Source organism: Bombina bombina, chromosome 6 (assembly GCF_027579735.1).
Source record: "Bombina bombina isolate aBomBom1 chromosome 6, aBomBom1.pri, whole genome shotgun sequence".
NCBI classification, from domain to species: domain Eukaryota; kingdom Metazoa; phylum Chordata; class Amphibia; order Anura; family Bombinatoridae; genus Bombina; species Bombina bombina.
In genome coordinates, this window is record NC_069504.1 from 299628542 (window position 1) to 299654103 (window position 25562).

At 38.9% G+C, this 25562-nt stretch overlaps 1 protein-coding gene across 1 annotated transcript in view; it reads left to right on the forward strand.

Moving 5' to 3' along the window:
* The window catches only part of LOC128664402 (solute carrier family 23 member 2-like), a 391187-nt gene that overhangs the window by 283653 nt on the left and 81972 nt on the right, over positions 1–25562 (forward strand). The window contains exon 9 of the mRNA XM_053719234.1: positions 24007–24115. Within this exon, the coding sequence (XP_053575209.1) occupies positions 24007–24115 (109 nt within the window). The remainder of the gene's footprint in view (positions 1–24006; positions 24116–25562) is intronic.

Sequence of the window (25562 nt, forward strand, 5' to 3'; positions counted from 1 at the left end):
CCTTAAGGAGGCAGAATACCTACCACTACATAGAATATATGATTGCCCCATTGATATTAAACCAGGGTCTAACATTACATTTGGACGAATACATCCCATGGGGGATATTTATCAAAGCCTCAACTTTGTTGCATTTGCCGGCACCAATACGCTCGCCTAACATCGCCTAACATTGCAGCTGCGTATCTCAATACGCTCTCCTTAGTTATGAAAAAAGCCGCCAAAAAGGCGCGCACCAAGCATGGGTGATGAGCATCGGACTGTTGTTAACTAACAGTCATCAATCTCGCTTCTATTCGGCCTTTTCCAAACTTTATTTATACCCTGTCACTAAACGCCGCCCCTATACTAAATTGTTTAACCCCTATCCCGCTGCTCCCCAACCCCGCCACAACCTAAATAAAGTTATTAACCCCTATCCCGCTGCTCCCCAACCCTGCCGCAACCTAAATAAATGTATTAACCCCTATTCCGCCGCCCCCAACCCCGCTGCAACCTAAATAAATGTATTAACCCCTAAACATTTGGCCTCCCACATCACTACCACTAACTAAACCTATTAACCCCTAAACCATCAGCCCCCCACATCGCCCAAAAATAAATTAAGCTATTAAGCCCAAAACCTAACAACCCGCTAACTTTAAATTAAAATTACAACATCCCTATCTTCAAATAAATTTAAACTTATCCGTAGAAATAAAATAAACTATATTAAACTATTAATTAACCTATCCTAACTATTATCCTATAATTAAATTAAACTACAAATTAAATAAAATAAATGACATATTAAAAACTCTAACCCTACTCAAATTATTTAAATATGCTATTAAACCTTATTAAAAAATTACTGTTACCAAAATAAATAAACTCTTGATTACAAAAAATAAAAAACACATTGTCACAAATAAAAAAGAATTACACCTAATCTAATAGCCCTATCAAAATAAAAAAGGCCCCCCCTCAAAAAAAAACAAAAAACCCTATCCTAAAATAAACTATTAATGGCCCTTAAAAGGGCCTTTTGTGGGGCATTGCACCAAAGAAATCAGCTCTTTTACCTGTAAAATAAAATACAAACACCACCCAACAGTAAAACCCAACACCCAACCAACCAACCCCTCCAAATAAAAAACCTATCTAAAATAACCTATGCTCCCCATTGCCCTGAAAAGGGCATTTGTATGGGCATTGCCCTTAAAAGGGCATTTAGCGCTTTTACATGCCCAGACCCTAATCAAAAAAGAAAAACCCACCCAAAAAAACACTAACCCCCAACGATCCACTTACAGTTATTGAAGTCCCGCTTGAAGGATCCATCCAGCCGGCAAGAAGTCTTCATCCAGGCGGCCTATTCAATCTTCATCCATCCGGCTAAGTCCTCATCCAGGAGGCAAGAATTCTTCATTAAGACGGCATCTTCTATTCTCATCCATCCGGCGCAGAGCGGGTCCATCCTGAAGACATCTGGCACGGAGCATCCTCTTCATTCAGTCGCCGCCGTAAACTGGAACTTCAATGCAAGTGATGTCATCCAAGATGGCATCCCTTGCATTCCTATTGGCTGAAAGATTTCAATCAGCCAATAGGATTAGAGCTGCTAAAATCCTGTTGGCTGTTCAAATCAGCCAATAGGATTTTAGCAACTCTCATCCTATTGGCTGTTTCAATCTGCCAATAGGAATGAGCTCTCATCCTATTGGCTGATTGGAACAACCTGGCCTACACCTACTACCTTACAAATATTTCTCAGATTCACTAACTTTTATAGAAAATTCATACATCACTTCTCCTCCATTGTTAAACCTTTCACCAAGCTAACCAGCAAAATACATGCTTTTGAAACTTAAAAAAAAGTTACGCTACAGCACCTATTCTTCATCTACCAAATCCAGACAATCAATTTATCCTGGAAGTAGACGCCTCAAACACTGGGATTGGAGCTCTCCTTTCTCAAAAAATTAATTCCTCATCCGTCTCTCATCTCATTGCATTATACTCCAGAACATTAACCCCTGCGGAGTTGAATTCTGTGGGAGACAAGGAATTGTTGGCTATTAAATACGCACTTGAAGTCTGGCACCACCTATTGGAAGGGACTTCAAAACTATTTGTTATATATACCAATCATAAAAACCTGAAATACTTGAAGAAAAACAAAACTTTCTCTTCCATACAGGCACGCTGGAGTCTTTTCTTTGATAGATTCGACTTCATACTCATCTATCGTCCAGGTTCCAAGAATACTAAGGCTGATGCCTTATCCAGATCTCTTGAAACCCCTTTCAACACTGAAAATACTTCATTTATAATTCCTCAAGAAAAAATAATTGGATCTTCTTCCTCCTTTGATGAAGAGATCATACAAGCCCTCAAGGTTGATAAAGAACTTCCTATCTCATGTCTAAGATATGATTCTTCCAGACTTTACTACCACGGGGATCAAATTTATGTACCCGCCTCTCTTCACAGTCAACTCCTCCAACATTTTCATGACTCACCTTTATCTGGTTATCCAGGAATAAATAAGACTTCTGAACTAATAAGAGATATTTTTGATGGCCTAACATGAGTCACATTATCCACCTTTATGTCTTGCTAGATTTGTGCACAAAATAAATTAGATCATAAGAAGCCTTTTGGGTTTTTAACTCCCTTACCTGTACCTGATACCCCCTGGTCTGTTATTTCAATGTCATTTATTGTAGAGTTACCACCTTCTTCTCAACACAATACCATTTTAGTTATCTTTGATCACCTCACTAAATTGGCTCATTTTGTTCCTCTGAAACAATTACCAACTGCAAAGAAAACCGCAGACGGTTTCATATCACACATCGTAAAGTTACATGGCCTACCCGCTACAATAACCTTGGATTATGAATCACAATTTACTTCAAAGTTCTGGAAGGCTGTATGCAATTCACTTAACATTGAGTCCAGACTTTCCACTGCATATCACCCACAAACAAATGGACTCACTGAAAGAGTAAATCAAATAATTGAAAAATACCTCCGCTGCTACATATCCCATTCACAACATGATCGGCTACAATTATTACCAATGGCAGTATTTACCTACAATAACTCAGTTAATACCCCTACCAAAAAGACTTCTTTCTATGCGACATATGGATTTTATCCTACCACTATTACCAATTGTAGAGTCAACTTTAACTCTCCTGCAGCTTCCAAATTTTCGTTAAACCTAAAACGGAATCTAGAACTCCTGAAAAAACACATATCTGATGCTAAAACTAATCAAAAGATTTACTATGATTTATGCAAAAGACCTGCTCCTCAATATCAAATAGGCGATTAAGTCTGGCTTTCCACAAAATATTTAAAATTGCAGGTACCATCGAAGAAGCTTGCCAATCAGTTCATTGGACCAATCAGTTCATTGGACTAATTCTAATGCAGTAACGTTAGATTTACACGATAATGACCGAATTCATCCTTCATTCCATGTGTCACTTCTAAAGCCCTACATCAAGGACGTCAACCCGAATCGTCTCACGTCACCCTCTCCTCCTATCTTGGTTGACAATCATGATGAGTATGAAATTGGATAAATTATTGATTCACGATTATCTAGGAAAAGATTAGAATATCCCATCAGTTGGCATGAATATGGGCCAGAAGAAATTTCATGGGTCCCTCACATCGATGTACATGCTCCTAAACTCATTGCCTCTTTCCATAGAAAATATCCGCAGAACCCTAGAATGGAAACCTTATAGAGGTTTCCTTGAGATGGGGGATCTGCCATATACTACACCTTTAACTCAAAGTCCCTCCCTCATAAGCTATGTTCACTCTGACCATATTGCTTGATTAACGCCAAGCAGTTAGCTAGAAACTTCTCCTGAAGATATTCTAGGTATATAATCAAACCTGAGACTAACTTGTGGATCTCCTCATTCAGCTTGTCATTTATCCACCTCATCACGAATTTACTTTCGTCTGCAGCTCCTCTTTGTTTGCAACAGATCTCCTACACACAGCTCCGGATATTCATGACTTTCATCGTGAAATTTACTATACTGCTACTTATTTGTATATTATGATCTGCCTTCCAATGCATTACCTAAAGACTGCCTAAACTAATTTACTATTTATTATTAATAGCTGCTTGTTATCTGAGTCTACTTTAACAGTTCTAAGGGTAATCCTTACTCCATGCTTCATATCCACATCAAGTGCTACATAGTAGCTTTCTACTCATCATATCTTATTCTTGAGTAGATACTACTTAGCTACATTTCATGATTATTCATTTTTCATGCATAATATTTGTTCAAAAATCTCTTAGAAGTATTTTTAGTTAACAAAGATATTGCAGATATTTTGTGCTCGCGTGTAATCCTGCCCCTTGCCCGCGAACAGCCAATTATGCGCAGAGAGGAGCTCTCAATCTCCCCGGGGAGATTTAAATTTGCCACCTAAGAGGTGGTGAAAGGTTAGTGAAGCAGCGGTCTGATTACTGCTGCTTCATAAATATGGACTGCAGGTTCTCAGAACCTGCAGTCGTAAACAGGCGAAGGCGTTGATACATCGACCCCATAGTGTGATTTAAAAAAACTGAGTCAAATATCTCATTTGAGAAAAAAGGCAGAGTCTGAGAAGAAAAAAGAATGCACAAACTATGAAGAAATTTATCAGTAACCTCGCCTCCTGAGGAAACCAACTGCTTGTGCTCTTCTCAAATACTCAGGCTGCACCCAAACTTAAGAGATTGGCATCAGTAAAAATGATAGTTCAAAAGGACAAATAAAAATGCCTCCAGAAAACTGAAGTGGAAATAAACCAATAGGACAGAGACTGATTGACAAAGGAATTTACAAAAGGATTACTAAGAAAACAGACTGTAATCACTGCATAATTTAAATAGCAAGTACAAATTCATAAGGCTGATTTAGAAATTGCAAAGGAACATCAGAAGGTGAAAGCATTCACTCAAAACTTCCATACATAGAATAAATAATGGAAGACAAACAAGCTATTTGAACTGGAATTTGCATTGATTTGTAAGAGAAAAACACATTGTATAGTCTAGAAAGACTCAGCAATATAGCTTACAAATGAGGAAATATAATTTTCTGAAAATTGATTCCCCCACCATTCCTGTGAAGAACAACAGAAAACTTTTATGAAAAATACAGCTACAGAGAAAACATGGAATTTGAACCAAAATAGATTCCATAAATGGAACCAAAGAAATACTCTGAGGTTTTAAAACATACAAAGGAGTTTCCAGAACCTATTTAAAAAGTCTGGGAACTAATGTCCCAAACGACAAAACACAACCTGAAAGGCAAATTTAGGAACTGGTGGTGGTCCTTGAGAATAGGAATATGAAGGAAAGCATCCTTCAAATCCATTGTGAACATACATGAACCCTAAAAAAAGTAGGCTAAAATAGACCAAACAGACTCTATCTTGAAAGTAGTCACTCTAAAAATCCTGATAAAGTTTTGAGATCTAAAATAGGTCATACAGTTCCCTATTTATTCTATTCTATTCTATTGGGTACTAAAAGCGCAAACTAATCACCCGTGAGGGTCTCAAGGCATTTATTAGGGACAAGAACACATTGTATTCAAATTCTTGATCTTATTCCAAAAATTTGAACCGGCATTACTACCTAGATCAATCCATCTCAAGTGGACCAACATAGGTTGTTTGACCATTTTCCATTTTCCTATGTTTTTTGAGTGATTACCTCTATGTGTTGGTATTTCAAATCCACCAGTTTTTTATTTTTATTAGGGGTGTGCAGGGGAATTTTTTTCGTTTCGGACAAAAAATTTATAGCGAATATTCTAGGAAATTTGTTTTCCTGAATATTTATTTCTTGCACTATTCATTTTTTGTTTTGTTTAAAATGAAACAAAAATTAAATTTTTGTTAAATATATGCATGTGTTTTTATTAGAATGAATGTAAATGTTTTATAGCTACAAGTGAATAGTTCACCTATGGCATCATACTTACCTGGAGAGCATGCTAATCCAATCCACTTCTTGCCACGCTAGCAGGGGGTTTAGCAGTTTGCTCCCAGGACCTACAATAAAGTTATTGTTGGGAAATTTTAAATTAACTGTTAAAGTTCTTCAACTCTGCGCTATTTCCCCATATTTATTTTTTTTTAAATAATTTTTTATTGAGGTTGTGCGGATACAATACAGCTTATATAAAATATCATAAAAAACATAGATGGTACATTTCAATTCGATGGCATCCAAGTAGATAAGTAAAATTCACATTATAGCTAATAATATGCCAAAGTCTGGAACCTCTTTTTTATATAATCTGTGCTTAATGTGTTTCTTCCCTTGGCACTGGAGGCAACTCTTGTACCTCTTAAAAGTTCTAACAAACTCTAGAAGAGGAAAATGAGTGATTGAAGTAGTCACTTTTGGACCTATAAATTTAAAATAAGTTAGCAACTGATGTTTTAAATTATATTGATAATGAAAGTATATTCATGTAGATTAATGCATAGAAATAAGATGATTAGTTTGCTTTTAAGTAATAAATTCCACCCACATATATCATATGTACTCACACTAACTAATTTAAATTGCCAATGTAAGTGATATTGACTCCTCATCAAGTATTATATGCTATGAAATGACTAAGGAATTTGAGTTTGAGTATTGTTGCTTCAATCTATTATTTAGATTCCTTCCAACCCTCACCGGCTGAAAGAAGGAAATGAGGGCCTTTTATGAGCTATTGATCCGCATGAAATATGAGTACATAAGTTAGCAAAATCACCATCAGCCATGATAGTAATAATACATTGTGGGTAACATGAAATTAACATATAGCTGATATGTGGCACCAATACACAAACTGATAGTAGTGTAGCATAAGCAATAAACAAAGAACATTCTTATGTCCCATAATATGATACTAGTAAATAAGGATCATAGCAACTGAAAATACTAAGGCCTAGATTTAGAGTTTTGTCGGTAAAGACCCGCGGTGCTAACGCTACTTTTTTTTCCAGCGCACCCTTAAGACAACGCTGGTATTTAGAGTTGTCTGAATGGCTGCGTTAGCCTCAGAAAAGGGAGCGTTGAGCATAATTTAGCTCCACTTCAACCCTCAATACCAGCGTTGCCTACGTAAGCTGGAAAAACGTGCTCGTGCACGATATCCCCATAGGAAACAATGGGGCTGAGCTGGCTGAAAAAAACCTAACACCAGCAAAAAAGCAGCGTTCAGCTCCTAACGCAGCCCCATTGTTTCCTATGGGAAACACTCGCTAAGTCTACACTTAACACCCTAACATGAACCCCGAGTCTAAACACCCCTAACCTTACACTTATTAACCCCTAATCTGCTGCCCCCGCTCTCGCTGACACCTGCATTATACTATTAACCCCTAATCTGCCGCTCCGGACACCGCCGCGACCTACATTATAGCTATGAACCCCTAATCTGCTGCCCCTAACATCGCCGACACCTATATTATATTTATTAACCCCTAATCTGCCCCCCCAACCGTCGCCGCCACCTACCTACACTTATTAACCCCTAATCTGCCGACCAGACCTTGCCACCATTATAAAAAATGTATTAACCCCTAAACCGCCGCACTCCCGCCTCGCAAACACTATAATAAATTTTATTAACCCCTAATCTACCCTCCCTAACATAAAGCTCTTAACTACAGACTTTTTTTTGCGGTTGGAGTCTTGTCGGTAGAGGGTCTACCGCTCACTTCTTCCAAGACTCGAAATACCAGCGTTAGGCAAATCCCATTGAAAAGATAGGATACGCAATTGACGTAAGGGGATCTGCGGTATCCTCGAGTCACGGAAAGAAAGTGAGCGGTAGACCCTTTCCTGCCTGACTCTAAATACCAGCGGGCGGTAAAAAGCTGCGTTAGGACCCCTTAACGCTGCTTTTGACGGCTAACACCAAACTCTAAATCTAGCCATAAGAGACTTAGAATAGCAAGTAGTGTTAATATAAAGTATACCAATTTCTAAGTAATAAAATATGCAAAAATAAGCGCTTATACATCATTATCATATGATAAACAAAAGAAGGATAAGTTATGCCACTGAGCAAAATGGTATGCAGGCGGTGAGCTATTAGGATGGAAATGTGTTAGCATACGAATTACATATATCACTCTCAGACCTTATAATACCATATAGCCTAGGGAATATTGACCTCAAGAGGAACTAGGATTCATAACACTAATGCAAGATGGTCATGGATACTACTTGCTAGGGCCTCGTTTCAGTCTAGATGGCTTAATGATGGGATACTAATATCCAATAGTGGAGGTAAATATGAGTAGGTATCCCCATTAATTAATCTAAGGGGTCCTCTGCTTTATGCTACATATTTAACTAGGATGGGCCTCTATAATTGGTCTAATTGTGAAGTTTACCTGTGTTTTAATATATGTTCACTAAGAGCTGCCTCGGCCACCGGCAGCGCCCCACAAACATGAAGGCAACACTTTGGTATATTTTAAAGGCAAACTTTAAAATTTAAAATAAAGGAAAGGTCAGCTGAATCTTTAGTTGATATAGTTGCCCTCCTTATGCAGGACCTATATGTAGAGCCACATGGTTATTAGCAAATATATATAGAGCCACTAGGTGTGTAATATATTAAATATGTTGTGAGAAACGATAAAACCATTTGAGCAAAGTAACAAAGGTGACCTAACATAAACTTGTATATATACTTATTATAACAGATGTCTATAGTCGAGAAGTGGAAATTTCTTTTTAAGTTTCTGTGGAGGGTATAAGCCAAGATGTAAACATTTTCTTAGTGGCAGTCCTCCGCTGGACATCTGTGCTATTTACCGCACACCTGATCTAACGAGAGTGGGGATAATCCAGTTTACCCCTCTGCAGACATAGATGATCGGAGGTTTCTTAGTCAGATTTTCAAGGGCTGCGTGTGGATCCTCAGTAAGTAGGAGGCTCAGGTCAAGCTGTCTCACCAGCATTTGGTTCCGGTAGAAAACTGTGACGGAACATGCCCCCTTAATCCAATGAAGCTGAAGGGGCAATTCCAGATCTCCTATAGTTTCTTGCAGGGACAATGCACAGCTCTGAGGTAGTTTGTAGGGGCCATCCGTAGGCAAAGCTGCGTGATAGTCACAGGGCCAGACCAAGCTGGTGTTGTAAACTGCAAAGTAAATTTGTGCATTTTTCTGGATCCCCTCTTTTTGAAGGGGTAGGTATCCCCATTAATTAATCTAAGGGGTCCTCTGCTTTATGCTACATATTTAACTAGGATGGGCCTCTATAATTGGTCTAATTGTAAAATTTACCTGTGTTTTAATACATGTTCACTAAGAGCCGCCTCGGCCACCGGCAGCGCCCCACAAACATGAAGGCAACACTTTGGTATATTTTAAAGGCAAACTTTATAATTTAAAATAAAGGAAAGGTCAGCTGAATCTTTAGTTGATATAGTTCTGCATAACGCTGTACGGGATAATATAGACCTAGATTTGGAGTTTGGCGTTAGCCGTGAAAACCAGCGTTAGAGGCTCCTAACGCTGGTTTTAGGCTACCGCCGGTATTTGGAGTCACTCAAAATAGGGTCTAACGCTCACTTTTCAGCCGCAACTTTTCCATACTGCAGATCCCCTTACGTCAATTGCGTATCCTATCTTTTCAATGGGATTTTTCTAACTCCGGTATTTAGAGTCGTTTCTGAAGTGAGCGTTAGACATCTAACGACAAAACTCCAGCCGCAGGAAAAAATTCAATAGTTAAGAGCTTTCTGGGCTAACGCCGGTTTCTAAAGCTCTTAACTACTGTACTCTAAAGTACACTAACACCCATAAACTACCTATGTACCCCTAAACCGAGGTCCCCCCACATCGCCGACACTCAAATACATTTTTTTAACCCCTAATCTGCCGACCGCCACCTACGTTATCCTTATGTACCCCTAATCTGCTCCCCCTAACACAGCCGACCCCTGTATTATATTTATTAACCCCTAATCTGCCCCCCTCAACGTCGCCTCCATCTGCCTACACTTATTAACCCCTAATCTGCCGACCGCAAAGCGCCGCCACATATGTTATCCTTATGTACCCCTAATCTGCTGCCCCTAACACCGCCGACCCCTATATTATATTTATTAACCCCTAATCTGCCCCCCACAACGTCGCCTCCACCTGCCTACACTTATTAACCCCTAATCTGCCGACCGCAAAGCGCCGCCACCTACGTTATCCTTATGTACCCCTAATCTGCTGCCCCTAACACCGCCGACCCCTATATTATATTTATTAACCCCTAATCTGCCCCCCACAACGTCGCCTCCACCTGCCTACACTTATTAACCCCTAATCTGCCGAGCGGACCTGAGCGCTACTATAATAAAGTTATTAACCCCTAATCCGCCTCACTAACCCTATAATAAATAGTATTAACCCCTAATCTGCCCTCCCTAACATCGCCGACACCTAACTTCAATTATTAACCCCTAATCTGCCGACCGGAGCTCACTGCTATTCTAATAAATGGATTAACCCCTAAAGCTAAGTCTAACCCTAACACTAACACCCCCCTAAATTAAATATAATTTTAATCTAACGAAATTAATTAACTCTTATTAAATAAATTATTCCTATTTAAAGCTAAATGCTTACCTGTAAAATAAACCCTAATATAGCTACAATATAAATTATAATTACATTGTAGCTATTTTAGGATTAATATTTATTTTACAGGCAACTTTGTAATTATTTTAACCAGGTACAATAGCTATTAAATAGTTAAGAACTATTTAATAGTTACCTAGTTAAAATAATTACAAAATTACCTGTAAAATAAATCCTAACCTAAGTTACAATTAAACCTAACACTATACTATCATTAAATTAATTAAATAAACTACCTACAATTACCTACAATTAAACCTAACACTACACTATCAATACATTAATTAAATACAATATCTACAAATAACTACAATGAAATAAACTAACTAAAGTACAAAAAATAAAAAAGAACTAAGTTAAAAAAAATAAAAAAATATCTACAAACATAAGAAAAATATTACAACAATTTTAAACTAATTACACCTACTCTAAGCCCCCTAATAAAACAACAAAGCCCCCCAAAATAAAAAATGCCCTACCCTATTCTAAATTACTAAAGTTAAAAGCTCTTTTACCTTACCACCCTGAACAGGGCCCTTTGCGGGGCATGCCCCAAGAAGTTCAGCTCTTTTGCCTGTAAAAAAAAACATACAATACCCCCCTTCCACATTACAACCCACCACCCACATACCCCTAATCTAACCCAAACCCCCCTTAAACAAACCTAACACTAAGCCCCTGAAGATCATCCTACCTTGTCTTCACCTCACCAGGTATCACCGATCCGTCCTGGCTCCAAAATCTTCATCCAACCCAAGCGGGGGTTGGCGATCCATCATCCGGTGGCTGAAGAGGTCCAGAAGAGGCTCCAAAGTCTTCCTCCTATCCGGGAAGAAGAGGCGATCCGGACCGGCAACCATCTTGATCCAAGCGGCATCTTCTATCTTCATCCGATGACGACCGGCTCCATCCTGAAGACCTCCACCGCGGACCCATCTTCTTCCGGCGACGTCCAACTGAAGAATGACGGTTCCTTTAAGGGACGTCATCCAAGATGGCGTCCCTCGAATTCCGATTGGCTGATAGGATTCTATCAGCCAAACGGAATTAAGGTAGGAATATTCTGATTGGCTGATGGAATCAGCCAATCAGAATCAAGTTCAATCCGATTGGCTGATCCAATCAGCCAATCAGATTGAGCTTGCATTCTATTGGCTGATCGGAACAGCCAATAGAATGCGAGCTCAATCTGATTGGCTGATTGGATCAGCCAATCGGATTGAACTTGATTCTGATTGGCTGATTCCATCAGCCAATCAGAATATTCCTACCTTAATTCCGATTGGCTGATAGAATCCTATCAGCCAATCGGAATTCGAGGGACGCCATCTTGGATGACGTCCCTTAAAGGAACCGTCATTCTTCAGTTGGACGTCGCCGGAAGAAGATGGGTCCGCGGTGGAGGTCTTCAGGATGGAGCCGGTCATCATCGGATGAAGATAGAAGATGCCGCTTGGATCAAGATGGTTGCCGGTCCGGATCGCCTCTTCTTCCCAGATAGGATGAAGACTTTGGAGCCTCTTCTGGACCTCTTCAGCCACCGGATGATGGATCGCCAACCCCCGCTTGGGTTGGATGAAGATTTTGGAGCCAGGACGGATCGGTGATACCTGGTGAGGTGAAGACAAGGTAGGATGATCTTCAGGGGCTTAGTGTTAGGTTTATTTAAGGGGGGTTTGGGTTAGATTAGGGGTATGTGGGTGGTGGGTTGTAATGTTGGGGGGGGTATTGTATGTTTTTTTTTACAGGCAAAAGAGCTGAACTTCTTGGGGCATGCCCCGCAAAGGGCCCTGTTCAGGGCTGGTAAGGTAAAAGAGCTTTTAACTTTAGTAATTTAGAATAGGGTAGGGCATTTTTTATTTTGGGGGGCTTTGTTGTTTTATTAGGGGGCTTAGAGTAGGTGTAATTAGTTTAAAATTGTTGTAATATTTTTCTTATGTTTGTAGATATTTTTTTATTTTTTGTAACTTAGTTCTTTTTTATTTTTTGTACTTTAGTTAGTTTATTTCATTGTAGTTATTTGTAGATATTGTATTTAATTAATGTATTGATAGTGTAGTGTTAGGTTTAATTGTAGGTAATTGTAGGTAGTTTATTTAATTAATTTAATGATAGTATAGTGTTAGGTTTAATTGTAACTTAGGTTAGGATTTATTTTACAGGTAATTTTGTAATTATTTTAACTAGGTAACTATTAAATAGTTCTTAACTATTTAATAGCTATTGTACTTGGTTAAAATAAATACAAAGTTGCCTGTAAAATAAATATTGATCCTAAAATAGCTACAATGTAATTAAAATTTATATTGTAGCTATATTAGGGTTTATTTTACAGGTAAGTATTTAGCTTTAAATAGGAATAATTTATTTAATAAGAGTTAATTAATTTCGTTAGATTAAAATTATATTTAATTTAGGGGGGTGTTAGTGTTAGGGTTAGACTTAGCTTTAGGGGTTAATCCATTTATTAGAATAGCGGTGAGCTCCGATCGGCAGATTAGGGGTTAATAATTGAAGTTAGGTGTCGGCGATGTTAGGGAGGGTAGATTAGGGGTTAATACTATTTATTATAGGGTTAGTGAGGCGGATTAGGGGTTAATAACTTTATTATAATAGCGGTGCGGTCCGCTCGGCAGATTAGGGGTTAATAAGTGTAGGCAGGTGGAGGCGACGTTGTGGGGGGCAGATTAGGGGTTAATAAATATAATATAGGGGTCGGCGATGTTAGGGAAGCAGATTAGGGATGCATAGGGATAATGTAAGTAGCGGCGGTTTACGGAGCGGCAGATTAGGGGTTAATAAGTGTAAGGTTAGGGGTGTTTAGACTCGGGGTACATGTTAGAGTGTTAAGTGCAGACGTAGGAAGGGTTACCACATAGCAAACAATGGGGCTGCGTTAGGAGCTGAACGCGGCTTTTTTGCAGGTGTTTGGGTTTTTTTCAGCTCAAACAGCTCCATTGTTTCCTATGGGGGAATCGTGCACGAGCACGTTTTTGAGGCTGGCCGCTTGCGTAAGCAACTCTGGTATCGAGAGTTGAAGCTGCGTTAAAAATGCTCTACGCTCCTTTTTTGGAGCCTAACGCAGCCATTCTGTGGACTTTCAATACCAGAGTTATTTTTATGGTGCGGCCAGAAAAAAGCCGGCGTTAGTTTTTCAGGTCGTTACCGACAAAACTCCAAATCTAGCCATAAGATAATAATGGACAGGGTATTGAATGCAGAGAGCTGGGCCAAACATAGTACATGTTAAACAGTGACGCATATATAAGCCAGCTATTGTCAAATCTGTCAATATCAGCCACGGAAGCATATCCAAGTGTGATAGGAGAACCCTGAAAGTGTGAACTATGTGATGCAATTCAGGAAGTCAGTTAGATGACATGTGGTGTAAAATTGTTCCTAGGATATCCTAGGAATATGCCCTACTTATGCAGGACCTATATGTGGAGCCACATGGTTATTAGCAAATATATATAGAGCCACTAGGTGTGTAATATATTAAATATGTTGTGAGAAACGATAAAACCATTTGAGCAAAGTAACAAAGGTGACCAAAAATAAACTTGTATATATATAATTATAACACATAGAAACACCCAGCACTCACCAGCTAGCTCACAGCTAAGATAAAATCACAACTGGAAAGGTTAGTCACCGCATCTGGCCAAATGGGAAAAGCTCAGGCACCATGTCAAGGTCCTTTCCTTTGCCTGAGTCCCTAACACAGGCACACCATCATGCGAGCTCACAAAGCTAAACAAACTGAGAACAAAGAAGGGGTGCACAGGTGGCTGTAATCACCCATAGAAAATACAAAACATGGAAGGGAACTGCACTCCAAGACCGGATCAGGTACACATCCTGTGACTCAGTAACATCCAGCCTTGGGTGCTAAATAGCACTCCAAAAAAGCTGTGATGTCACCAGAGCCACAGGCAGTTAACCCCAGTCCGGAATGGGTGCAAGAAACAAGGGAGATAAAAAGTAATACAACACATAGAAACACCCAGAACTCACCAGCTAGCTCACAGCTAAGATAAAATCACAACTGGAAAGGTTAGTCACCGCATCTGGCCAAATGGGAAAGCTCAGGCACCATGTCAAGGTCCTTTCCTTTGCCTGAGTCCCTAACACAGGCACACCATCATGCGAGCTCACAAAGCTAAACAAACTGAGAACAAAGAAGGGGTGCACAGGTGGCTGTAATCACCCATAGAAAATACAAAACATGGAAGGGAACTGCACTCCAAGACCGGATCAGGTACACATCCTGTGACTCAGTAACATCCAGACCTGGGTGCTAAATAGCACTCCAAAAAAGCTGTGATGTCACCAGAGCCACAGGCAGTTAACCCCAGTCCGGAATGGGTGCAAGAAACAAGGGAGATTTTATCTTAGCTGTGAGCTAGCTGGTGAGTGCTGGGTGTTTCTATGTGTTGTATTACTTTTTATTTGTAATCTCCCTTGTTTCTTGCACCCATTCCGGACTGGGGTTAACTGCCTGTGGCTCTGGTGACATCACAGCTTTTTTGGAGTGCTATTTAGCACCCAGGGCTGGATGTTACTGAGTCACAGGATGTGTACCTGATCCGGTCTTGGAGTGCAGTTCCCTTCCATGTTTTGTATTTTCTATGAGTGATTACAGCCACCTGTGCACCCCTTCTTTGTTCTCAGTTTGTTTAGCTTTGTGAGCTCGCATGATGGTGTGCCTGTGCTAGGGACTCAGGCAAAGGAAAGGACCTTGACGTGGTGCCTGAGCTTTCCCATTTGGCCAGATGCGGTGACTAACCTTTCCAGTTGTGATTTTATCTTAGCTGTGAGCTAGCTGGTGAGTGCTGGGTGTTTCTATGTGTTGTATTACTTTTTATTTGTAATCTCCCTTGTTTCTTGCACCCATTCCGGACTGGGATTAACTGCCTGTGGCTCTGGTGACATCACAGCTTTTTTGGAGTGCTATTTAGCACCCAGGGCTGGATGTTACTGAGTCACAGGATGTGTACCTGATCCGGTCTTGGAGTGCAGTTCCCTTCCATGTTTTGTATTTTCTATGGGTGATTACAGCCACCTGTGCACCCCTTCTTTGTTCTCAGTTTGTTTAGCTTTGTGAGCTTGCATGATGGTGTGCCTGTGTTAGGGACTCAGGCAAAGGAAAGGACCTTGACGTGGTGCCTGAGCTTTCCAATTTGGCCAGATGCGGTGACTAACCTTTCCAGTTGTGATTTTATCTTAGCTGTGAGCTAGCTGGTGAGTGCTGGGTGTTTCTATGTGTTGTATTACTTTTTATTTGTAATCTCCCTTGTTTCTTGCACCCATTCTGGACTGGGATTAACTGCCTGTGGCTCTGGTGACATCACAACTTTTTTGGAGTGCTATTTAGCACCCAGGGCTGGATGTTACTGAGTCACAGGATGTGTACCTGATCCGGTCTTGGAGTGCAGTTCCCTTCCATGTTTTGTATTTTCTATGGGTGATTACAGCCACCTGTGCACCCCTTCTTTGTTCTCAGTTTGTTTAGCTTTGTGAGCTTGCATGATGGTGTGCCTGTGTTAGGGACTCAGGCAAAGGAAAGGACCTTGACGTGGTGCCTGAGCTTTCCAATTTGGCCAGATGCGGTGACTAACCTTTCCAGTTGTGATTTTATCTTAGCTGTGAGCTAGCTGGTGAGTGCTGGGTGTTTCTATGTGTTGTATTACTTTTTATTTGTAATCTCCCTTGTTTCTTGCACCCATTCCGGACTGGGGTTAACTGCCTGTGGCTCTGGTGACATCACAGCTTTTTTGGAGTGCTATTTAGCACCCAGGGCTGGATGTTACTGAGTCACAGGATGTGTACCTGATCCGGTCTTGGAGTGCAGTTCCCTTCCATGTTTTTTACTTATTATAACAGATGTCTATAGTCGAGAAGTGGAAATTTCTTTTTAAGTTTCTGTGGAGGGTATAAGCCAAGATGTAAAAATTTTCTTAGTGGCAGTCCTCCACTGGACATCTGTGCTATTTACCGCACACCTGATCTAACGAGAGTGGGGATAATCCAGTTTACCCCTCTGCAGACATAGATGATCGGAGGTTTCTTAGTCATATTATCAAGGGCTGCGTGTGGATCCTCAGTAAGTAGGAGGCTCAGGTCAAGCTGTCTCACCAGCATTTGGTTCCGGTAGAAAACTGTGCCGGAACATGCCCCCTTAATCCAATGAAGCTGAAGGGGCAATTCCAGATCTCCTATAGTTTCTTGCAGGGACAATGCACAGCTCTGAGGTAGTTTGTAGGGGCCATCCATAGGCAAAGCTGCGTGATAGTCACAGGGCCAGACCAAGCTGGTGTTGTAAACTGCAAAGTCAATTTGTGCATTTTTCTGGATCCCCTCTTTTTGAAGTATGGACAGTGCCTCATCCTTCACAGTAGTAACGCATTTAGCGTGATTGTTAATAGAGCCTGCATGTTCCACTACATCAGGACCTGCCCCGCTACTGAAGCTAACCCAAAGCTCCACAACATCCGTTGTGCCTCCTACAAATACAGCTTGCTGCTTCTCATATTGGCAACTGGTCAATCTCCTAGCAGATATATTTTCCAGGGTTGCAATGATCATTTGTTTCAGCTCAAGGAAATGTGTATCGAGGAGCCCCAGAATTTTCACTTCCCACGTGGTAGTCGCCATTTTGGTTGCCTGCATTCGGTAGCAAAATGGCAATTATCCTGAGTTTCCGTTGGTTTACAGGTGTTTATGACCAGTATTCCAATTACACAGCTCAAGGTAGTATGTCTGGGTTGACCAGGGGATCTGGAGAGGGGGGCATCCGCAGACCAGCTTTCAATGTTAGAGGAAACTGTCACCCAGCTCAGCATCTGGTCTGCTTCATTCAGGAGACATAGCTATAATATTCACCCAGAGGGCTTTCTTAATCTGTTCCCAACAAGATTCTCTTTTGAAGGGATCTCAAGGAACAATTTTTTTTATAGTGACTTACAGGATAAACTTTGAATAAATCTATTATTTTCTAGTTAGCCTCGGGAGCTCTTCAAAAACACGTCTACTTGCTCTGGCATCTAGCTCCGCCCCCCCCTATTTCCCCATATTTAATATAACACTACTTGGATAAACAGTGTGTGAACGCAATATAGAGAGAAACCAGAAGTACAAGAGCAAGCTGAATAAATGTAATAATGCTAGCACTATAAGAAAATCTAAAAACAGAGCAAATAGACTCATTGACCCCATTTAAGAAAAAATATAGATATGTCAAACACAATGGTTCTCTCGGAAATCTCAAATACTTTATTTTCTACAATATACTCTATGTAATAGAAATACACAGTAATAATAATTTGTGTGCATTGTATACATATATGCCCCTGCCTATGATGTACATGGAAGTGTACCTACTAATAGCCTGTGAGTGCACACACCACTTACTTGAGCAGTACCCACTTGAGATATGTAACTGCAGAAAGAAACTACTTTGAGCAGAGAGCCAATCCAGTGCAGTGCAGGCAACAGCAGAGGATTTCTGACAGGAGTAAAATGACGACCCAAAAGGAAGAGGCTAAGAGACATGTCCCTGTGACACATTTGGTAAATTCCCTCAACAGGAGGTAGCTATGGGCCAAGTCCCTAAAATACCTATGGAAGGCTTGTGACTAACTTGCAGAGGCTGTTATTCTGTCACTGCCCAGTACTCCTTACTCCCCTCCCTTCTGTTCCTGGCTCTGTGAGGGGAAATTGAATTTCAGATAGGTCTGAGAACCCCATTCAACAGAAAATCTAGAACACCTTTATTCTTCGCCTTCCTCCTGTTAAGCAAAGATTAAAACTGGGATACAAGAGAGGTCAGAGGGATTAAAATCTTATAAAATGTTAGGTAATTTTGCCTCCCCCTAGTGGCCAGGAATTGAATACCAGAATTAATGGATTGTGGACTCTCACCACCTTAAAAAATAAACTGCCTATTTTGTTACTGCAGAGAGCCCAATGGAAGAAAAACAGTCCATATATGGGGTACTATGAATAGGATTAGGAGGAATAAAGTCCTGATGATATAACATTTTCCACTCAGACAAGATGATATAAAATGATCCTCTAGCACTGCAAAATCCCTAGTGAAATTCTAAAAAGGCAGATTTTGCTATAATTCTCCAAGGGTTTTTCCCTACATTTCTGTATGTGAAGAAGAGACATGCCCAGTGCAATATAACACTGCATAACATGATTGCTCTGCTGCATTTACACTCGGTGCTTTGCATTGTATATTACTTTACACTTCAGATTAAGGGCTAGATAATCTGCTGCCCACATTTTTCATTGCACAATTCTCCGAGTGTGCAATGCCACCCCCTACTCGCATGTGGTCAAGAGCGCGTGGACAGGGGCTGTCGGACAGGGATTGAGAAACGCCACTTTACAGTTGATGTCTGATGACCGCTGCTTCTTAACTCTTGGATGCAGGCTCATATATTCTTAAATGGAGCCCTAAGTTTAATTGAATTTATACTTTGCACTTTCTATGTGTCTTTTTTTTTTTTATTTGTATGTGTCTTTAGGATTGAGATTTTAAAAATTCTGATTATACTTTCTGTGTAACGTTAACAAATTAGGATCATACTTTGTATATTTCTGTGTATGTTTTACAAATTACATTGCACTTTGTATTTCTTATATTTAAAATAAAACTGCTGTGCTGTTTTTTGTATTAACTTGCTTTATTAGCTTAGTATATATTACTTTTCTGTCAGTTATATAAGTGTATTGTAAATTTCTAGCAAACCTCTAGAAAACTTTCTAGCAAACTTCACCTGCATACAGCTGGTGAAATAATTCATACTCTTGACAAAGTCTGTTTGTATACAGACGAAACGTGTAGAGATCTACTCAAATCTTCACTGGCTTCTGGAGTAAGGAACATCTTTGGGTGAACTCATGGCTTGTCTCCTCCCTTTGTGAGGCTTGTGACTGGAGAGCCAGTGGAACGGATTGAGGACACAGGTACCATTACTACCAGAGGACTGCACTTTTACTATTCTTCTCTTTGATATAATTCAGTGAGACCAGCTTGTTTAAAATGCTTACAGCTATCACAAGAATTGTGAGAGAGCTTCAGTAATACCCTGGTAACTATCCTGTTCAGACCAGGGAATTCCCCTGCCCCTCCAACTGTCTGAAGTTGTGTTTTATTTTACAATAGAAAAATAACAAAGTGCAATGTAATTTGAAAAAGATACACAGAAATATACAAGTATGATCCTAATTTGTTAAAGTAATAGAAACTTTCAGAACATACACAGTATAAGAAAACTCTTATATCATGCAGTGCTAGATTGCATTTGATTTGTCTCTCCTTCACATACAGAAACACAGAAAACAAGCATAGCAAAATTCACCTTGTGAGAGATCTCGCAGTGCTGGAAGGATCCACCTTTTTCTTTTAGCATTCAGTGAGTTCGGCCCCTGTGAAGTCTGCACTACAAATTCTCTCCAAGCAGGAGAATCTTTTATCATCATGCCCTAACCAAGAACTGAAGTCATAAAGGCATAAAGTTAGGGCAGGTACTAGATATTGAGATATTAAGGTCCAGAGTAAGGGCCGATTTATTAAAGTGTGAGCTGACATGATATGATGTAGTGTATCATGTCCGCAGCACATCTATAAATGCATACGCTGTCTGCATTTATCATTGCGCAAGCAGTTCACCGGAAATGCTTGTGCAAAGCCACCCCCTACAGATTTGTGGCAAATCGGCCGCTAGCAGGGGTTGTCAATCAACCCGATCATATAGGATCGGGCGGATTGAAGACCACAGCCTCAGAGGCAGCGGACAAGTTATGGAGCAGCGGTCTTTAGACCGCTGCTTCATAACTGCTGTTTCCGGCGAGCCTGAAGGCTCGCACATAAATAAGGAGAACAAGGGCCTTTCAGCCATTATTAAATCTACCCCTTAAAGTCAAAAGGTCAAAATATTAGTATCAGAAATTACCAGAACTAGGGTTGCCACCCGTCCCTTAAAATACAGAACATTTATATGTAACACATGCTGCAGGGTGTGGAGGGAAAAATATGAATAATGCTGTCCAGAAACACAATACATGTTCCTCCCTGCACACCCTGCAGCATGTGTAACTCATAAGTGTCCAGGAAAACATGGCTGAGGTGGCAATTCTATCAGAGCTAGAAGCAGACACAATAAGTAAAGTTCTGTAACAACTGAGCATAGATTGCTGCTGATTGCTTGTTTAAATAGGATGTTGATTAGAAATGTTGTACATCTGGCTCATCAGGTGTGTAAAGAAGAGGTAAACAAGTTAGAGACAAAGCACTGGCAAGTTCACATATAGTCAAACAGCCACATAGATCAGTAAGCAAGGCTTATGTCTTGCAGGTATTTATTTATCTCTAAGGTTACAGGTTCAATTCCTGGCTAGTGACCCTCTGAACGACAGAGTTCAACTGTCTCTTTTTTGCTCAGGATTTCAAATGGTGTCCCGACAGTCCTTTTGTTTTGTGTGTGCAGGTGTTGCAGTAAAGGTAGAAAATCCCAAGCTATGCATAGTTTCAATATTAGTGGTTGGAAACTTTAATTATCCTCTGTTTTCTTTACCCAAACGTAATCATGTTCCTTGTTGCTGAATTTTACAATATATAGGGGTAAATGCATCAAAATGTCAAAATGTGCATACAAATATACATTTAAATGAACATTACTATGCCTTAAACCTTATATTTCCTTTCTGTATTTTTCAAACAAATTAATAACACAATAGGTTTCAGTGATAAATCAACCATATATCTTATTATGCTGTCTAAAAGAATTATATGGCACTTTAAACAAAATATCTGTGGCAAGAAATCAATTTATATTCCTATGTAATTTGTTAAATTACATATGATAATTATTAAGTACAAGGTCTGACAAGAAAAATAGATTTTGAATTGCAGCATTACTATAATAGTATTTATCTATGTGGTGGGTACTATTTCAACATTTTCTATTAATTTATTTGTTGATAGTATGCCAGAAATAAGAGTCTAATCTAAAGTACACTGGGTGTGGATTTAAGCAAAATATATTTACTTTTGATGAGGCATTAATTACCCACATATGCACTGAATCAAATCATTAAATTGAATTTCACTCCCCTAAAACTCAAAAATATGCTCATCTGATAAAAAAATAATCTATTTTGTAAGTTTTTATATCTTTAATGTAATTAAAGTGATGTTAAATCCTAGCGTTTCAAAAATGCTAGGATTAACCATTACTAAATATAAAGGCCACCTTTATTCATCAGGAAAAAAAAAACTGATGAAAAGGTGAGGTGCCTTTATTTTGCCACAGTTTCACTGCTAAGCCTAGCGGATATGGCGGCACATGGCACTGCACATTTTTTAAAAAAAGTGACATTTCTATCTCTTCACCAATAGCCATGCACGCATAAAGCATAATGCTGATCAGCCAGCACAGCTATTGGCAAAGAGGTGGAAATGTCACTTCATTGAAAAAAATGAGAAGCGCCTTGGGCCATCAGAGTCTCTTAGTTAAGCAGTGAAGCCGCGGCAAAATAAATGCACATTTTCATCTGTTAAATTGATGAATGAAGGTGGTCTTTATTTTTAGTGAAACACTAGAATTTGCCATCACATTAAAGGAACATTATACACTCATTTTTTCTTTGCATAAATGTTTTGTAGATAATCTATTTATATAGCCCATAAAGTTTTTTTTTTTAATTAATGTATAGTTTTGCTTATTTTTAAATAACATTGCTCTGATTTTCAGACTCCTAACCAAGCCCCAAAGTTTTATGTGAATACTGTCAGCTACCTTCTCCAGCTTGCTCCTGTTTGTGTAAAGGGTCTTTTCATATGCAAAAGAAGGGGGAGGGGGGGGAGTGTCTAATTTGCCACTTGCAGTGGGCTTTCCAACTACCTTTTCAACAGAGGTAAACTGACAGCTTCTAAGTAAGTTTTTAAACAGTTTTATACTGGATTTTTATATCAGTATCTGTGCATATTATTCTTTATAGTAGTGTCTATTACATGCAGTTATATGAAAATGAGTGTATACTGTCCCTTTAATGACTTTCCAATACAGACGTGAGAAAGTCACATGGACAAACTAGAAGAGAACCAGAAAGGATGTTCGGCCAATTAAGTGGAAAAGTTGACATTAAACAGTAGCAAAAAAGGAAAATGCAGAATACTAAAAAAGATAAAAGAATGGAAAAGAGAGCAATTTCCCCTGTGCTGAGCTGTTTTGGAACATTTACATGTTGCTCACATTTAAACATTACTGAATGTCATTGTTAGTGACAACCCCACACAAACTATAGATTGTATTATTTTTTTTCAGTAGACCTAACAAGTGTAAACTATACCAATATTTTATGTACATATGAGTACATATCATGAGATGTGACAAACCTACGACAAAAAGTGATGGGAAAATGTATGTTTTTATTAAAATAATTTTAATTAACATGGTTGTAAACAATAGCATGTGAGTTGTTTTTCTTAACTCTATTGTCAATTGAAGATGGTTTTGTCTACATGTAAATAAGAGTCTTTATTTATTTAACTTTGTAATGCATATAGCGGCACCCTAGACCCTACTTAAATAAATTCACATTAATTTGCTTATATACATATATATTTATGTCTTAATATGTGTATATATATTTATGTGTTTATATACACATATTAACAGACAAATATATGTGTATATAATCATACATTTATATTTAAAATTGCTGCCATCACTGCACTACTTACCCCCTTTACTGCGCTGAATTTCTGATGCTGCCTATGGAAGCACGCTCTTGTGAGCGCAATGCTTCCCAGCAATTGCTGTGAACTTGTAATACCAGCACATATTAGCGTGCGCTGGTATTACACAGTGGAGCGCAAATTTCTCTTTCATGAAAGCAATATTTAGTGTTCCACCTGAAATCTGGCCCACAATGTTTGTGGGGATTTTTTTCTAAATTAGTTTGATCTGTTACTTTTTGAAGGTGGTTTTGTGATACCACTATCAGAGGGCTTCTCTGCACTGAGACGTAAATGGTTGTGACTCCTTTTATTATCTTGGAGCTTAACTCGCACATTGCAGACATGTCAAGGGGTGGGTACAAATATTAATGAAGTTGTGTTATGTTGTGGCAAGCTTTCTCTGCGAGATATAAGCGTTATAAATGGGTTTTGTTAAATCTAGTCCATTATCCCTTACAGTATAAATGATAAGCTAAAAAATATTACTGACAGCACATTTGTAATAGCAGCTCCACTTTTGTGGCTGTATCACAATCTAGTTTATATATTTATTAGGGCTACTAATGTTCTTTTTCTGTTTTTAGTATGTGGATTTAAACTCATCCAGAAACCTCTTTGTGTTGGGATTTTCTTTGTTTAGTGGCCTAGTTATTCCAACCTGGTTAAATGAAAATCCAGGAGCTATCAGTACAGGTAAGAGCCTAATTCTCAAGATGGTTGTACAGATTTCAGAAGATGATGTTCAAAATATTATTTTGTACAAAAATATTAAGACCGGTTTATGTACTCGGAACATTGATAGATAGATAGATAGATAGATAGATAGAGATATTTATAGATAGATAGATGGTTAGAAAGATAGATAGACGGCTAGATAGATAATAGATAGATAGAGATAGATAGATCAGTGATATCCACAAGATTAACAGATATGTTTTCCATAGATAATGAACAGTAGTCTTTGTAACTAAAACTTAAAATGTCATATTTTATGTGTATTTCATGTCAAGATGAACTGTGAGTTTTGCATTATCACAAACAACTCCTTAAATGAGTTGTCTTCTCTCTCTATGAACCACAAGCACCAGCACCTCTTAAAGCATGAACAATTCTGACTATTGCAGTCCTCTGAAACTGTCCTTTTTGTCTGTTCTCTCACCTTCCAAAGCCATTTTAAATTCCATTGCTAGACTTGGTTACATCATCTATTTTTCACTATTAGTCGCTGCCCAACCAGTACTTCACTGGTTTACTCATATATTGAAGAAATAATAAAAAACGGACTCTAGCAATGTATATAATGTAAAACCTTAACACTGTGTATTGTTATATCTTAGCTATGGTATCAAACTATTCCCTAAGCACCCTGCTTATCTTGGCATGGGTATGACTTTCCCGAAAATTACCAGCTGGTACATAAGTTTTCCATTGCTGTTCTTACCCATATTATTTACCATTCTGATGCCCCCCCATACCTTTTAAGGGACAGCCTAGTCTAAATTAAACTTTCATTTTTAAACAACTTTACAATTTACTTTTATTATCAAATTCGCTTTGTTCTTTTAGTATTCTTTGTTGAAAGCTAATCCTAGGTAGGCTCATATGCTAATATCTAAGCCCTTAAAGTCTGTCTCTTATTCCAGTACATTTTGACATTTTTTTACAGCAAGACAGCGCTAGTTCATATGTGCCATATAGATAACATTGTGCTCACTCCCGTGGAGTTATTTATGAGTCAGCACTGATTGGCTAAAATTCAAGTCTGTCAAAAGAACTGAAATAAGGGGGCAGTATGCAGAGGCTTAGATACAAGGTCATCACAGAGGTAAAAAGTATGTTAACATAACTGTGTTGGTAATACAGAACTGGGGAATAGTTAATAAAAGGATTATCTATCTTTTTAAAAAAATAAAATTCTGGAGTATCCTGTACCTTTAAGCACTCTTAGCAAACTAATTTATTCAGAAAATAATACTTTTTATAAAATGTACATCAAGGAGCGTTGCAATCTAAAATTGTGGAACAAAAAGTATTTATTCATAATAATTTTAAAAAATATGCATTTCACTCCCCTCGTGGTGCTTAAACATAGACAAAATACAGCTTATAATTTAGCCGGAAGGAATTTCATACTTTTTCA